We start from the raw sequence: 15,744 nt of genomic DNA, 5'->3' as shown, positions 1-15,744 counted from the left end.
ATGGTATGGACCTTCCTTCTAACATAACTAATTCAGACTCATAATCTATTTTGTGTAAAATGCCAGTGGTGTAAAAGTCTCTTCATTCATACTACCCTGGAAGGGAAGCCTTCCCCCTCTGCGGCTTTGGGCTGCCCCTGCCTCTGCCTGGAGCCATGTGAGCTCCTGCCTCCCCTGGCTGCTGCTTCTCTCTGCTGCTCCCTGCCTGCTGCCCTGCTGCCTGTGCCTGGCCTGCCGTGGCTGCTGCTCTGCTCCTGCTCCCCCTGCTGCTGCTCCCTGCCTCCCTGCTCCCTGCCTCCCCCCACCCCCCCCCCCCCCGACCCCCCCCCCCCCCCCCCCCCCCAGCCCCCGCACCCCCCCCCCCCGCCCCCCCGCGCCCCCCCCCCCACCCCCCCCCCCCGCCACCCCCCCCCCCGCCCCCCCCCGCCCCCCGGCCCCCCCCCCCCCCCGCCCCCCCCTCCCCCCCCCGCCCGCCCCCCCCCCCCCCCCCCCAGCCCCCCCCCCCCCCCCCCCCCCCCCCCCCCCCCCCGGCCCCCCGCCGGCCCCCCCCGACCCCCCCCCCCCCCCACCGCCCCGGCCCCCCCCTGCCAGCCACCCCCACCCCCACCCACAGCCACCCCCCCACCCCTGCCCACCCCACCCCACAGCCACCGCCCGCCGCCCTCACCCCCAGCAGCCACCCGCCAGCCCCCTGCCTCCAGCCCTGCCCTGCCCCAGCCCTGCCCTGCAGCCAGCCCAGCCAGCCCCCCCTCCACTGGTGCCCTGCCAGCCTGCTTCAGGCACACTGCTTGGGGGAGGGGCAGGGGGGGCAGGAGGGCACACATGCCATGTAGTGGTGACCCAGCAGCAAGTGTGAAAAATCAGGCGGGGGGGAGGGGGTAAATATATACCTAAAAAAAAAAAAGACAAAAAAATTGAGACTGTCCCACCACACACACACACATGTGAAACGGAGCTCATTCAGTTCAGCCCCATCTTTAAAAAAACTTTAGGTAGGGTTAAAAAATACATCTATTTTTCCTGGACATGTCAGGCTTTTCGGTTCTTAATCACCTCCTGGGAAAATATATGTGTGTAAACCTATTGGTTAAAAAAAAACATGCTGCGCACACATCCCTTAAATCAGAACTTTTTATAGGGAACCCGTTATTAAATCAGAACTTTTTATAGGGAACCCGTTGTTAAGATTTTGGCAGCTCATCACTGTTCATACTTCATTAATGAAAATGCTGGTCACTGCAACATGATCACAGAGACGTGTCTACCAAATTAAGAGGTTGATGTGGTATGACTATAGAATCAATTAAGCAGTTGATGAGCTATTCAGATACTGTAGATAGAAGTCACAATTGGCTTGATCACAACATGACTTTTTTTTTTTTTTAGACACTTTGCTGCCACAACAGCATTTGATACTTTCCCTATAGACTGTGAAGCTCACAACTCTACCAGCACTTCCCTAGATAAGGGAAATAATAGAGTTATAGGTGCAAATGGTGTGACATCAAAGGCAGACAGACAATTATTCACAGACTATCCCTTCCTTTTATTCCTTGGACACTAAACTCAAAGTAATCTGTGAACAAAGAAATGTTTATTATAGTGGTTACTTTAGTCCAGTGTGAGTTCCACTTTCCATTCAAACACATTTTTCTATTTTCTCATATATTTAAACCCTTTTTGGGCTGAAATTTTCAATATTTAGTCTTAGCCCAAATGTTTGAGGCCAGTTGGTTCAGTATTTTTAAAGTAATTAAGATTTAAGACTGGCAGTTTCACACATAGCTATAAAGCCCAGTTGATTTTGAATATTTAAGGTGCACCGAATGACATTAATCCCAGCCTTGCATAAGCATGCTCTGTCCATGTGCTGTTCATATAGAACCTGATCTTTACATTCCACGTTTATCTTGTCCATTTCCCTAGCATCAGAGTGTTTCAGCTTATTTTAGCTAGCACAGACAACCTGATTCCAGCATACTGCTTGGTAAGCCCATATTTACAACTTAACCTTCCATTCATCTTCCCAATCATGCCCACTAAGAAATGAGGCAGGTTATGGCAAGCCAGGCCTACGTTTCCACTCCTTTAATTTTCTTGCTTTTTATGTTAGTATTTGTTTCATTTGTGTCCTATTCCACCTTTCTGTGCTCTTTTTTTCAAGTTTACCGAGCAGCAACACATCGCCAAAACCACAGTAGTTGTAATAATTTGAACCACCATTAATATTAGGCTCAAAGTACGAAGCAGGGGATACAACTTCACCTCCACAGGTAGAACCCAGAAGGATCTAATCCCACATTATAAGATTGCTCTGCCTTTAAAGCATCCTTCAGTAATTTTAACTTTTATTTTAATGACATTATGAAAAACTGGTACAAAATGTAAAAAATCTTTCCATTTATCACCACGAGAAATTTAGGTGTCAAACAGAACATAGGCCAATTAAAATAACATTCCCTGGGTCCGTACCAGATGTGGTCCTGTTAAGCCACCAAAAAATACTTGTCATCAACAACATAGGCAGTTTTTACTTTACCAACATCCCAGCATCTCAACTGTACTGCACAATTTGAAGACTATTCCCCGAGATTGAACTCACATGCTGGCAACTCTTATTCTGCGCATGTAAACGCCATCCTGGTGCAAGCAGCAGTACAAGTCTGGAGCTTTCTGGACTTTGCATTGTCTTGCAACAGAATTTGAGGAAGGAAAATAAAACTTCTTCCACGCCAGACGAGTTGTAGTGCTTTTCACATTTAACTTCATGTTATTGGACCTTTGTTAAATTTCTTACCCTGTACCAATTAGTATTACATCCCTTGTACCAAATTTTTAACATTTCTGTGGTGATACAATAGGGCAACCCTCTTTGTTCTGTCACTTAAGGCCTCTTTTACTTTATATAGTATGTCATTGTTTTTGCCTTTTATCTTTCATGTTCGGAAATTAACTTTATCTTGTACATAAAAAATGTTTTACAACATCATACATATAAATAGTAAAAAATTATTTATCAATAATTTTTTTGCTTTGTTGATTTTCAAAATACAGTACTCTAGATCAGGGGTCTGCAACCTTTCAGAAGTGCTGTGCCGAATCGTCATTTATTCACTCTAATTTAAGGTTTTGCGTGCCAGTAATACATTTTAACGTTTTTAGAAGGTCTCTATAAGTCTATAATATATAACTAAACTATTGTTGTATGTAAAATAAATAAGGTTTTTAAAATGCTTAAGAAGCTTCATTTAAAATTAAATTAAAACGCAGAGCCCCCCGGACTGGTGGCCAGGACGCGGGCAGTATGAGTGCCACTGAAAATCAGCTTGCGTGCCACCTTCGGCACTCGTGCCATAGGTTGCCTACCCCTGCTCTAGATGCTAATTCTGTCTGAAACCGTTGCTCATGTAATGGTTGCAGTACTTCTGCTGCTAGCTTCTGTTCATATGCTTGTTCATGTTTCCACAGCCTCTCTATGTCAACCATTGGTGATGCATGAGCCACACATTTGGGGATGCTAGCCTCTGGCTCCACTCTTGTGCCCGAGACCCGCCCCTTTTCCACCGGAGCCCCAAGTCCCCCACCGCCCCCTAGCCTCAGGCCAACCCCCCGACCACACCCAGCCTCAGCACTGGCCCCAGCTGCCCTGAGTCCCAGGCCACAGGCGGGCCCGCCCTAGTCCCAACTCACTTTGGGGGAGAGGAGCAGCCTGCCTGGGCTGGGGCCATGGGGGAAGCGGCAGAAAGCAGGAGGGGGCCTCGGGATGGAGCATGGGTGTGGCTATGCCTGGCTGGGGGTGCTCAGCCTCCCTGGACCTGCAATGCTTGTCACTGATGATGTCATCTTGGTTTCAAAGTGATATACCAGTCCCAAAAAGCTCAGTTCCCATGTCAGGCTCCCTCCAGGTTTCGTTGCTTCCTGACCTTGGTAGGCTTATGCTCGGTTTGTTTTCCTTAACCAAGAGAAGGTTGAGAGGAGATATGATTGCTCTCTTTAAATATATCAGAGGGATAAATACCAGGGAGGGAGAGGAATTATTTCAGCTCAGTACTAATGTGGACACGAGAACAAATGGATATAAATTGGCAGTCGGGAAGTTTAGGCTTGAAATTAGACGAAGGTTTCTAACCATCAGGGGAGTGAAATTCTGGAACAGCCTACCGAGGGAAACAGTGGGGGCGAAGGACCTCTCTGGCTTTAAGATTAAGCTTGATAAGTTTATGGAGGGAATGGTTTGATAGGATAACGTGATCTAGTCAATAGGTCAATAACGTGCCACCACTGGTAATTAGTACCGAGGGTCAATGTTGGGATATTGAAAGTCTTTTTCCTGAGTGTCTGGCTCGAGAGTCTTGCCCGCATGCTTGGGGTTCAGCTGATCGCCATATTTGGGGTCGGGAAGGAATTTTCCTCCAGGGTAGATTGGCAGTGGCCCTGGAGGTTTTTCGCCTTCCTCCGCAGCATGGGGCAGGGGTCGCTTGCTGGAGGATTATCTGCTACTTGAAGTCTTTAAATCAGGATTTGGGGACTTCAACATCTGAGTCAAGGGAGAGAATTATTTCAGGAGTGGGTGGGTCAGCTTTTGTGGCCTGCATCTTGCGGGAGGTCAGACTAGATGATCATAATGGTCCCTTCTGATCTTAAGTTCTATGATTCTATGATTTTAAAAGTTTACGGTTTTTGTCCATAAAGTCCTTTCAATTGTTTTAAACCATTTTTGACCAAACCCCTGTGACTGCAGATTGGTGAAATTCAGTGACACTTGGCACATTAATAAATTAAAATTTATTATGCAATATGGCCTTAATTTAACCCTAAGCCATTAGTTGGATTTGTTTCAGATCTAGGCTGTTTCAGTCTTTTATATAATTGCTTAGTTTTCCATTTATAAAACACTTCCATATAGGTTTTTACTTCTTAATGACATTTATTTTACACTACAATTAAACAAAACTTTTGGATAAAAGCGTTAATGGTTAAGATTAATTTCTTGCATTCACTGATCTTTCTTGGTGCTGGTTTGATTTCTGCTTCCAAAGTGCACAGCCATCTGAAAAAGAAAACACAACCTATTGTGGCTCCTATTTGGAGCCTCTATATGGTTTTAATTAAATAGCATGACTTTACATTTGTTTCATCTCTCTTACGAAACACACATCATGTACCATGGGAATCTTCCATAGTGCCTCTCTCACCCATTATTTGCCATAACATCTTGTTAGCCATATTAATTTTCACATCAAAGTTTGTTTTGTGAATAAAAAGTCTCCATGTACCCCTATGAAAGCGATTGTCTGATTACTAGAGCCACCTTAAGGCTCAATGTTCAAAACACTGCTACTCCTCTAACAATGCCTCCTGCCCTCCCATACACACCTTTGCTGTTGCACCAGAGGTGTACTGTCTCTTTAATTTTTCATTCTCACCCTGCAGCTCTTTCTGCTACTGATTCATTACAACAGGATGCAGAGTCTCTCACTTCCTTGGTTCTGGTCATCCCTGCCACAGCCGCAACCATGTCCTCTAGCCCTTATTTAAAAAAATGTTGAACTTCATAAAAACGTTGAGGTAACAAAGCCAAATGATACAAGCTACACATGTGTTTGGCTTGAGCGGGGGGGTTGAGGGGGAAGGATTTAGCAAACACTACCAGCAAACCTTGGCAGCTGCTCAAAAGTGCCTGTCTGCTTTTGCAACTTTGAATGAAAGATTGAAATGGATTTTTAGTGGAATCTTTTAAAAGCCAATTAATTTTTTACGTACAAAGTAGGGTTTTACAAACCAGGAGTGTTTGTTTAGGTCCATAAAACCTTATGTAATTACACAAATATATTTGCATTTCTTTTAAGTATTTTAATCAACACAACTTGTTCTGCTCTAATTATATTTTACAAACTGTACCCTGACTACATTCCCTATGTGTACATTTGTAGGCAGCTAAGTTCAAATGAAAACCCCTTTTTTCTTTTTAGTGATTTTGACTAAATTATCCATAGTCCAATGATTCAAATCAGAGTGTCTCTTCGCCTACAGGAGTCCTTTACAATTGATTATTTACAGACCATTCAATGGCTATTCTCCTTCAGAATGACTATAAAGATTCCTGGGGACAAAAGCATAGTGGTGGTAGTTGTCACCACCTAACCTCCTCTTGTGTAATTTGTTTGACTACCAGGGTTCCACCAGGGAAGACTGGACCAAGTTGTACTGCTGTAACCAGATTTTGTTATCAAACCAAGCATTTTCTCTTCCCTTACTGAGTATTACGCCCAATACCTTTATTATACCAGCCTGCTTAATCCTTTCAGCACTCTAATATTTTTAACATCTGCATAAATATTCCCTTTAATCCCTCACTTTTTCCTTAAATCACTTACTTATCTCCCAAAGGGACATTTCTCAGCCTATTTCTCTCCTTGAATATGAGCTTATCTTTGTGATTGTTTGCATTCATTCTTTAGCTACAATTACTGTTCTCTTCATGATCTCCCATTGGTCTTATTCTTTAAGGTTTCAGTAGCATTTAGCATACCTTTGCCTGCTCTGCCAAGCATTCCTTTCTATAGGAATCCAAAATAGCTCCCTCTATTCCCTGTATGTTACTTAATTTCTCTTTAGGAGAGACTTCTGTACAATAATTTAATAACATGTTTTTTGTTTCTTTTTGTTGCATTTCTTGTCTAACACTATTTATTGGAGTTCCTTTTCTACCTGGTTCCAGTCTCCCCTATCATTTATTTAGGGGAGTCAATAGGGACCGCCTTTAGATCTAACCCACTCCTCCAGTGCCCTGGAAACCTGAAATTTAAACCCTTCCAATGCCATTGCTAAACTTCTGGGTTGTGATCCTTGCAAGTAAAGCTACATATGTAATAAACTATACATTACCAGCTCCAGACAAATGGAATCCGAGTCACTGAACTGCTATATTGGTGTTCTCCTGAGACCTTTTCCACTCAGTTCCCCAAGAACTCAGTTTGACTACTGTCTCGTCACTCAGGTTCCTTTCTATGGCATACAGAAAAGCTATGTTGACGACAAGTGTAGGGGGTGTGTATATTATGGGGCATACCACACATCCAAAGTTACACAGCAAAACTTTACCTTATACAGTAACCCCTCACTTATTATCATCCCGGTTAATGTTATTTCGTTGTTACGTTGCTGATCAATTAGAGAACATGCTCATTTAAAGTTGCACAATACTCCCTTATAACGTTGTTTGGCAATTGCCTGCTTTGTCCACTATTTGCTGAAAGAGCAGCCCATTGGAGCTAGCTGCTGGGGGCTTGGAACCAGGGCGGACTGGCAGCCCCCCTATCAGCTCCCCTAAGTTCCCTGTGCCGCAGCCTCCCAGCAGGCTATCCATTGCCAAGCAGTTGAGCTGTCCCTCCCCCCACTGTCATATGCTGCTCCTGCCTTCTGCCTTGGAGCTTCTCCCCGGAGCCTCCTGCTTGCTGTGCGGGGGGGGGTGGGGGGTGGAAGAGAAGTGCTAATGTCAGGGTGTTCACCTCCCCCGCTCCTGTACCTCTCCACAGAGCCGGGGGGGGGGGGGACACAACAGGGCTCAGGATGGAGGGAACTTGCTGGCAGCAACTGCTGTCTCAATTTGCTGATCTACTTAAAAATGAGTGGGGTCAGCATACTTAAAGGGGCAATGCAGGTCTCTCTCTCTCTCACTCACACACACACTCACACTCACACACACACAGTGTGTGTCTCTCACACATCTCTGTCTCTCTTTGCCATGCTGTGTCTCCTCCCTCCATTCCTGCTGCCTTGTAGAGTGTGAGACTACATTAACAACAATGTGTTAACCCTCAGCCGAGGGCTCAGCCAAGTGCTAGTTCATCATTTAGCAGTAAGGCATTCCCTGGGAAATATCCCACCCTCTGACTTCACCACCTCAGCCAAGCTTCACAATCATAATTGCTGTGTACACTATTAATTGTTTGTTTAAAACTTACTGTGTGTGTGTATATATATAGAGAGAGAGAGAGAGTCTTTTGTCTGGGGGAAAATTTTTTCCCCTGGAACCTAACCCCCTCAATTTACATTAATTCTTCTGGGGAAATTGGATTTGCTTAACATCATAGCGCTTTAAAGTAGCATTTTTCAGGAACATAACTACAACATTAAGCAAGGAGTTACTGTATTCCTGCTTATCTTAGCTAGCACAGACATCCTGACTCTAGCATACTGCTTGGTAAGCCCCTATTTACATCTTAACCTTCCATTCACCTTCCCAGTCATGCCCACTAAAAAACGAGGCAAGTTACTTACATCAAGCCAGGCCTACAGAGAAAACTAAAGCATGAGGAGGGTGACTTGCTGAAAGTCTGTTGCAGAACTAGGAACAAACTTCCAATTCCCAGGCTTATGTTTTATCCATAAAAATAACTAACTGGATTTTTTAAATTTTATTTTCTAAAAAGGAAATTACTGAGGTGGTGGGAAAGTGTTACTGCAGTGCTATGCTTGGGAATTCAAGCACTTAAAAATCAGGATAATCCAAAAAATTGTCTTCTCTTGCAACATTAATTCATCCATATCTTGCATGTATGTAGCAGTTCCTGTTTTCTTTGTGCAGTGTAAACATACTAACATTAACATATGCATATAAGTTTACATTGAAGAAGGCAATCAGGAATAATATATGTTGCATGCCACACATGCAATATGTCTGAATTAACTTTGTTGGAAAAACAGTAAATAAGTTTTCCGAGTTTCAGTGCTGGATTTCACAAGCTTGAAATTGCATTAACATTCTTTTTTTTATTTTCGTATTTTATACATAATTACATTAAATTACTTACTGCTGTCAGACTGTAAGAATGTAAGCAACACATGTTTTGAGGGGTGGGTTTTGGAGGTGGGAGTTGTGGTTTGTTTGGAGATTTTTTGTTTTTGTTTTATATACGGTAAATACTGTGGTCCAGATCCACAATGTAGCTCCACTGATGTCAACGACTTATAAACTAACTTACCTCAGCTGAGGATCTGTCCAAATACATGTTTCTGTGTTCTCTACCATAAATTGGAAATAAAATAAAATGCAGAAAGCAACTAATAATTCTTAATATTGTAGAGACTTGATACAGATGTGTACTTACAATTGATCTAGCTTCAGATGTCCTCAAAGATGTAATTTTCTTGCTCAAAGTCTGTTCATGCTTTTTAAAATACCATGTTTCACTGATGTTTAAAATAGAATCAAACAGAATCCAGAGACATAGGACCCAGTTCACTCACAATGAAGTCAATAGGAGTCTTTTTGTGGGGAGGGAGGGTAATTAAATGTATGTTTCTACTCTGCAAAGTAACAGTAAAGCTGCTATTGTGGGTTTCCATACTTATTGTCTCCCTATGATTTCAGAATCTCATATTCTTGGTTCAGAGTTTAGAAGATGCTGTTTGTTTTTTAATGGCCAATTCTATAAATTTAGCCTGTGCTCTGAGTCAAGCTGGGTTCTTTCCAGCTCATGCATCATCACTAGTATTAAAAGTTCTGCAAGCTAAATTAGGCCTTCTGTGGCAACTGAATAACACCTTTCTCCCCCAACCGTTAAATTTGTTTCCACAGGCATAACTGATTGGAATTTTGTAAACAATGTGTTGATAATGCATGAAAAGCAGTAGGATGTGGCTAATTCTATGTTAGCTGCATTGACTCTGCTGTGCCAACAGGAGTAAAAAGCTTAGAAATGAATTCATCTTTTACAGATTGAAAAATGCAAAGTAATGGCATCCAAGAAAAAGCCACTTTGGCTTGAATTTAAATGTGCAGACCCCACAGCCCTATCAAATGAAACCATAGGCATTATCTTCAAACATGGAGATGACCTTCGCCAGGATATGCTTATTTTACAGGTATGATTGCTAAACTGCTATGTGATATGTATAAGAGCCACGTGAATAAAGTAGTGTTTGGGGGGAAAAAAAACTTTTCCTGTCAAAAATGTATGTAAATTGTATTTATGGTACACTTGGAACATGAACTTATTATTTATTAAAACATATTATGGTACTGCTCAGAGGACCCAACCAGGACTAGGGCCTCCTTTTTTTATGTCCTATTGGTACTTTATATCACCTTTGTACCTCATTCCTCCTGTCCTAGTCCTCCTGCATGTGTTTGGCTAGATGGTAGAATTGAGACTCTGAGTTTCTTTAATAAATTTCACACTTTCACTATCCTACAAAATTAATCTGTCATTTTGGCCATTATGATCCATTTCCCACTAAAGGAAAAACATATTTTTTGTAAACTTACAAAGGTAAAAGAGAGTGACAGATTGCACTTCTCCTGTATGACCTTGCTGGTTGATCTGATGATGGTGTTCCAATTGACCAGTTTACCAATATTAGCATTTTTTGAGGATTTACATAGAAGTTGGTGTTTCATAATGTGATCAGTTCTTGTCTGTTAAAATAGGGCATACAATAAATATGTATGTTTTATCAGGGAGAGAGACATGATGTGAGGACAGGACTGAGAGCCAAGAAGTATAACATTCTAATTCCAGTTCTGCCACTGACTGACTCTGTGGCCTCAGATGGATCATTTATTCTTTCTGTCTCAGTCTATCCATCTGTAAAATGGGATAATGCTACTGACTTGTCTCACAAGATTATGGATAGGGTTAATTAATTGTTTTGTAAAGTGCTTTTGAAGATGGAGTGCTGTAAAAATGTATATTGTTTTTATGACTAGATTCTTCGAATTATGGAATCTATTTGGGAAGCAGAATCCTTGGACCTGTGTTTGTTGCCGTATGGTTGCATTTCTACAGGAAATAAAATAGGTACAGTACACTGGATGAGATCAGTGGATTGCAGAACATCATGGTGGTAACAAATCACAAAAATTGTACATAAAGTTCATATTGTATGTCTCTGTAAGTCATGGCTCTAGGGTGAGCCTTACTTTTGACATTGCATCTCTAACTGACACATCTAAAAATCCCAGTGTAGACAAAAAGTTATACCTTTTGCGCTGGTGTCGCTTATTCCATTTGGGAAACAGGTTTAAGCTTTGCTGGCAAACGAAGTCTTTTGATGGTACAAGCTGCGTCTCCACCACCAGGTTTGTCAGTATAGCTATACTGGCATTCCTTTTTAAGTATAGACAAGGACTAAAGTAATTAACTCTGGTTTCCTGGAGACATGCAGAACTTCCCAGGACTGAGTTAACATTTTGCATCCACATAGCAGATGACAGCATGATAGTAATCAAATAGGCAGAGGTCCACCTAATATTCACAAAAAATAATATAGGTATTTCCCACATTCTTCACAATACACTTTTTTTTTTACTTTCCTCTCCCCCCTGCAACAGAAACTGCTTTATAGGCAGTACTGCTCAAATTAAGAATTCTCTAAAATATCTCTAAAGTAATTTTTCTGAAAGCTAAAAATATGTGGCATAGAGAATATGTGATGTTGCAGTGGAGAGATTTAATCAAGATTGCTTTGAGGTCACCTGCATTACGCATTCATAACTTTGTGATTTCTGAGCAATGCAGCAGTCCCAAATTCATGCTTATTAAAATGCAGGATGTTGCAATATAAAGGGTATTTCTCTTTCTCAATACATATTATGTTTTTAAAATCAGAGAGATTACTATTCAAATTATATAAAATGAAAATCAAAGGAAATTAAACATGAATGATATGTGAAAATATTACTTGATACATGTACTTTAACATTAACTGTTAATGTTAAAATGTTTTCAAATTTTGTGGCCTCTCCATTAGACCATTTTTTTAGAAAACGTATTATTTTCCAGAAACTATAAGACTTAATTTTATTGCATATAAATTTATCTTAAAACTATCCAATTACATAAAAATAGAATTGCGGGGGGGAAAAATCTGCCATTACTCTCTCTTCTTTTATGGGTTCTTAATAGGCTCCCAATTTTTTATTTCAAGAAAATTATATTCTTTTGTACTTCCTAGATTCCCTTTTCCATGTGATGGATCTAAAAATTGTGCACCCCTCAGTACCACAAAAAAGGATATTGTTGGTCAAATGAAGGGACAGTCTCAGCTCATTACTGAATGTTTTCTCAGGTTAAACTAGTGTTCTTCAATATGTGACTCTTTGGTGCACCACTTCAAGGTCTCCTAGAGGTTACATTCCCTGGGACCAAAATCAGAGGGTCATGGTAGGCAAGTAGTCTGCCAGAGCATTCACTTGCGGATTTCCCCAAATCTCATTCTTCTCCCCAGTCTTATTCAACATATATATGAAGCTACTGTTTGTGAGCCAACACACAGATTGACGTTCCAGCAATATGGAGACTACTCAGATCTAAATTCCATTAACATCAAATATAAAAAAGAACCATCTTTCAGGTTTTTCAGTAATTGGATGGAGATATTACATTTGCAATATTTGTACTATAGTGACTTTGAATTGTGATAGTGCAACCTCCTAATGTAAATATCTCAACAGAATATAAGACCTTCACTCCGTGACTTGGTGGTTCTATGAAATAATAGACAGCACTGGTTTTATATATATATATGACTAAAGTGTTTTCGAAAATAAAATTCTTATTTCCTCCTTGTCTTTTGTAGGAATGATTGAAATTGTGAAAGATGCTACAACAATTGCCAAAATTCAGCAAAGTACAGTTGGCAACACAGGTGCATTTAAGGATGAAATATTAAATCAGTGGCTGAAAGACAGATGTGTGATTGAAGAAAAGGTGAATTCTTAGACACTTTTTAATTGGATTATCATAAGCACCTAAGTGACTTAGGTGCACAAGTCCCATTGAAAGTCCCAAAAGTGTTCTGTAACACACACCTTGCATCCTCTTTGTAAATTATTCTGTTTTGTTGTTGTTTTAAATTGGTTCACAGGTTTCATTAACATAGTTTGTTTGTTTTTCCTTTAAAAATAAATATTACTGTGTGTTGTAGCAGAATAAGAACTATGGTGTGTATGATGGGGTGTCATGTAACAGGGCAAAAGGAAAGCGAACAGTCATAATCCTGAGTAATAAGGTGCTTTTTTATCCCTTTTGTTGATGGTATTTGGAAGTGATGCATGGCGAGCTGATTAAAGCAAGCACTGTTAGGCCTGGTCTACACTGGGGGGAAGGAGCCAAGTCAGTCTAAGTTACGCAACTTCAGCTACGAAAATAGCGTGCTGAAGTTGACATACGTAGAGCTACTTACTTCACTACTTACTACTTCACTTTGGTAGGTCGACTGCTGATGCTCCCCCGTCGACTCCGCCTACGCTTCTCACTCCGGTGGAGTATCGGAGTCGACGGGAGAGTGCTCGGCGGTCGACTCATCGTGTCTTCACTAGACACGATAAATTGACCCCCACTGGATCGATCGCTCCAGAGGTAAGTGTAGACAAGCCCTTAGGAAGGCTGTAAAAGGCAGCATGGTTTAAGGTTAAGCACAGGACTGGGAGCTAACACTAGCTTTCACACTGATTTGCTGTGTGGCTTTGGGCAAATCATTAACCTCTCTGCATGATTTTTTCCTCTGTAAAAGTGGGATAACAATATAAATGTAGCTCACAAATGTGTTACGGTAAGTAATTAATAAGGGCCTGATCCTGCAAGGTGCTGAGTGCAGTGTAGGATCCTGCTCTTAATGCCTATACTGAGATTTGAAGGTGAAGTGTTCTATATAAGCCAGTGGTTCTCAACCTGCGGTCTGCAGGCCACATGGGGTCCAATTAGCACACAGCTGCAGCCCAGCTGTGTGCTAAAGGTCGCCAGGCCCTGCGGTGGAGTATGGTTTCCCAGCTGCCTGGCATGTCAGGGTCCAGGCTGCCCAGCCCAGCAAGGATCTGAGGTCTGGGGCTGCCAGCCAGCCCCATGGGGTACGGGCTCTGGGGCTGCCACCCGGTCCCACATAGCAGGGGTCTGGAGTCCAGGCCTGCCAGCCGGCCCTACAGGCTCCACGGTCGGAGTTGCCAGCCCCACACAGTGGGGATCCAGGGTCAGAGCTGCCCCCCCGGCCCTACACAACAGAGGTCCGGTCCAGGGCTGCCGCCTGGCCCCATACAACAGGGGTCTGTGGTCCAGGACTGCTACCCGGCCAGGTCAAAGATCAGGGCTGCAACCCAGCCCCACATGGCACCGTCCAGAGTCCCTGCCCAGAACTCCACTACTGGGCCCATCTGTGGAGGGCTCTCTGCGGAGGATTGAGGGGGTGCACTGTGGTTCTCGACCTGCGGCCCAGATAACACATTGTGGGCCACATATGTGGCCTACAATGGTAAATAGTTTGAGAAACACTGATATAAGCAATAGAATTTTCTTACTTTTATTCTTGCTATTAATTAGTTTCAGGCAGCAGTGGAAAGATTTGTTTATTCTTGTTCTGGTTACTGTGTGGCAACCTTTGTACTTGGAATAGGAGACAGACACAATGACAACATTATGATTACAGAATCAGGTGAGGTTTTTTATGAATTACATACTTAAAATAGGGACTGGGTATGTTTTATTAGATGTGTGTTTTAACAGATATTTAATTGATATTTACATTTTACTCATTATTCATCATATCCCTGTACCTTTTATTTATTAACATTAGTATTTAAACTGACTCACAGACATGTAAGACTGCACTGTCTGGAAGTCAGGGTGGAAATGTTTTAATCATGTAACACAAATAGGGTTGGTAACATTTTTATTGACGTGCATAGATTCTGTGCTACTGGGATAGCTTTATGGACATTTATTTCATCTGTTTTTCCTGTATAATTTTTTAAATGTATGTAAAACCCAAATTCCAAAAAAGTAAAACAAAATCAACAACTTTAGCACCCTGATTCTACCATCAGAAACATGGATGCAACTCTGGTTGAGCACAAGAACATAAGAACGGCCATACTGAGTCAGACCAAAGTATCCTGTCCTCTGACTGGTCAATGGCAGGTGCCCCAAAGGGAATGAACAGACAGGTTATCATCAAGCGATCCATGCCCTGTCACCCAATCCCAGTTTCTGGCAAACAGAGGCTAGGGACACCATTCCGGCACATCCTGGCTAATAGCCATTGATGGACCTATCTTCCATGAATCTATCTAGCTCCCTTTTGAACACCGTTATAGTATTGGCCTTCACAACACCCTTTGGCAAGGAGTTCCAGAGGCTGACAGTGTGTTGCATGAAAAAATACTTTCTTGTGTTTGTTTTAAACCTGATAGCTATTAATTTCATTTGGTGGCCCCTTGTTCTTGTATTATGAGAAGGAGTAAATAACACTGCCTTATTTACTTTCTCTATGCCACTCGTGATTTTATAGACCTCTATCATATCCCCCCCTTAGCTGAAAAGTCCCAGTCTTATTAATCTCTCCTCATACAGAAACTGTTCTATACCCCTAATAATTTTTGTTGCCCTTTTCTGAACCTTTTTCAATTCCAATATATCTTTTTTGAGATTAGGCGACCACATCTGCACATAGTATTCAAGGTGGGGGTGTACCATGGATTTATATGGAGGCAAAATGATATTTTCTGTCTTATTATCTATCCCTTTCTTGATGATTCCCAACATTGTTAACTTTTTTGACTGCGCTGCACATTGAGTGGGTGATCTCAAAGAACTATCCACAATGACTCATCTCTTTATTGAGTGCTAACAGTTTATTTAGACCTCATCATTGTATATGTATAGTTAGGATTATGTTTTCCAATGTGCATTACTTCGCATTTATCAACATTAAATTTCATCTGCCATTTTGTTGCCCAGTCACCCA

The 15,744-nt window shown here is 42.0% G+C and overlaps 1 protein-coding gene across 3 annotated transcripts in view; it reads left to right on the top strand.

Moving 5' to 3' along the window:
• PIK3CG (phosphatidylinositol-4,5-bisphosphate 3-kinase catalytic subunit gamma) overlaps positions 1–15,744 on the top strand; it is a 56,674-nt gene that overhangs the window by 30,195 nt on the left and 10,735 nt on the right. For all 3 annotated transcript variants that reach the window (XM_039516927.1, XM_039516919.1, XM_039516938.1), the window contains 4 exons: positions 9,724–9,870; positions 10,715–10,805; positions 12,586–12,716; positions 14,322–14,433. In XM_039516927.1, the coding sequence (XP_039372861.1) occupies positions 9,724–9,870; positions 10,715–10,805; positions 12,586–12,716; positions 14,322–14,433 (481 nt within the window). The remainder of the gene's footprint in view (positions 1–9,723; positions 9,871–10,714; positions 10,806–12,585; positions 12,717–14,321; positions 14,434–15,744) is intronic.

The sequence above is a fragment of the Mauremys reevesii genome, linkage group 1 (assembly GCF_016161935.1).
Source record: "Mauremys reevesii isolate NIE-2019 linkage group 1, ASM1616193v1, whole genome shotgun sequence".
Taxonomy (NCBI): Eukaryota; Metazoa; Chordata; order Testudines; family Geoemydidae; genus Mauremys; species Mauremys reevesii.
This window is presented reverse-complemented; position numbering and strand designations above follow the sequence as displayed.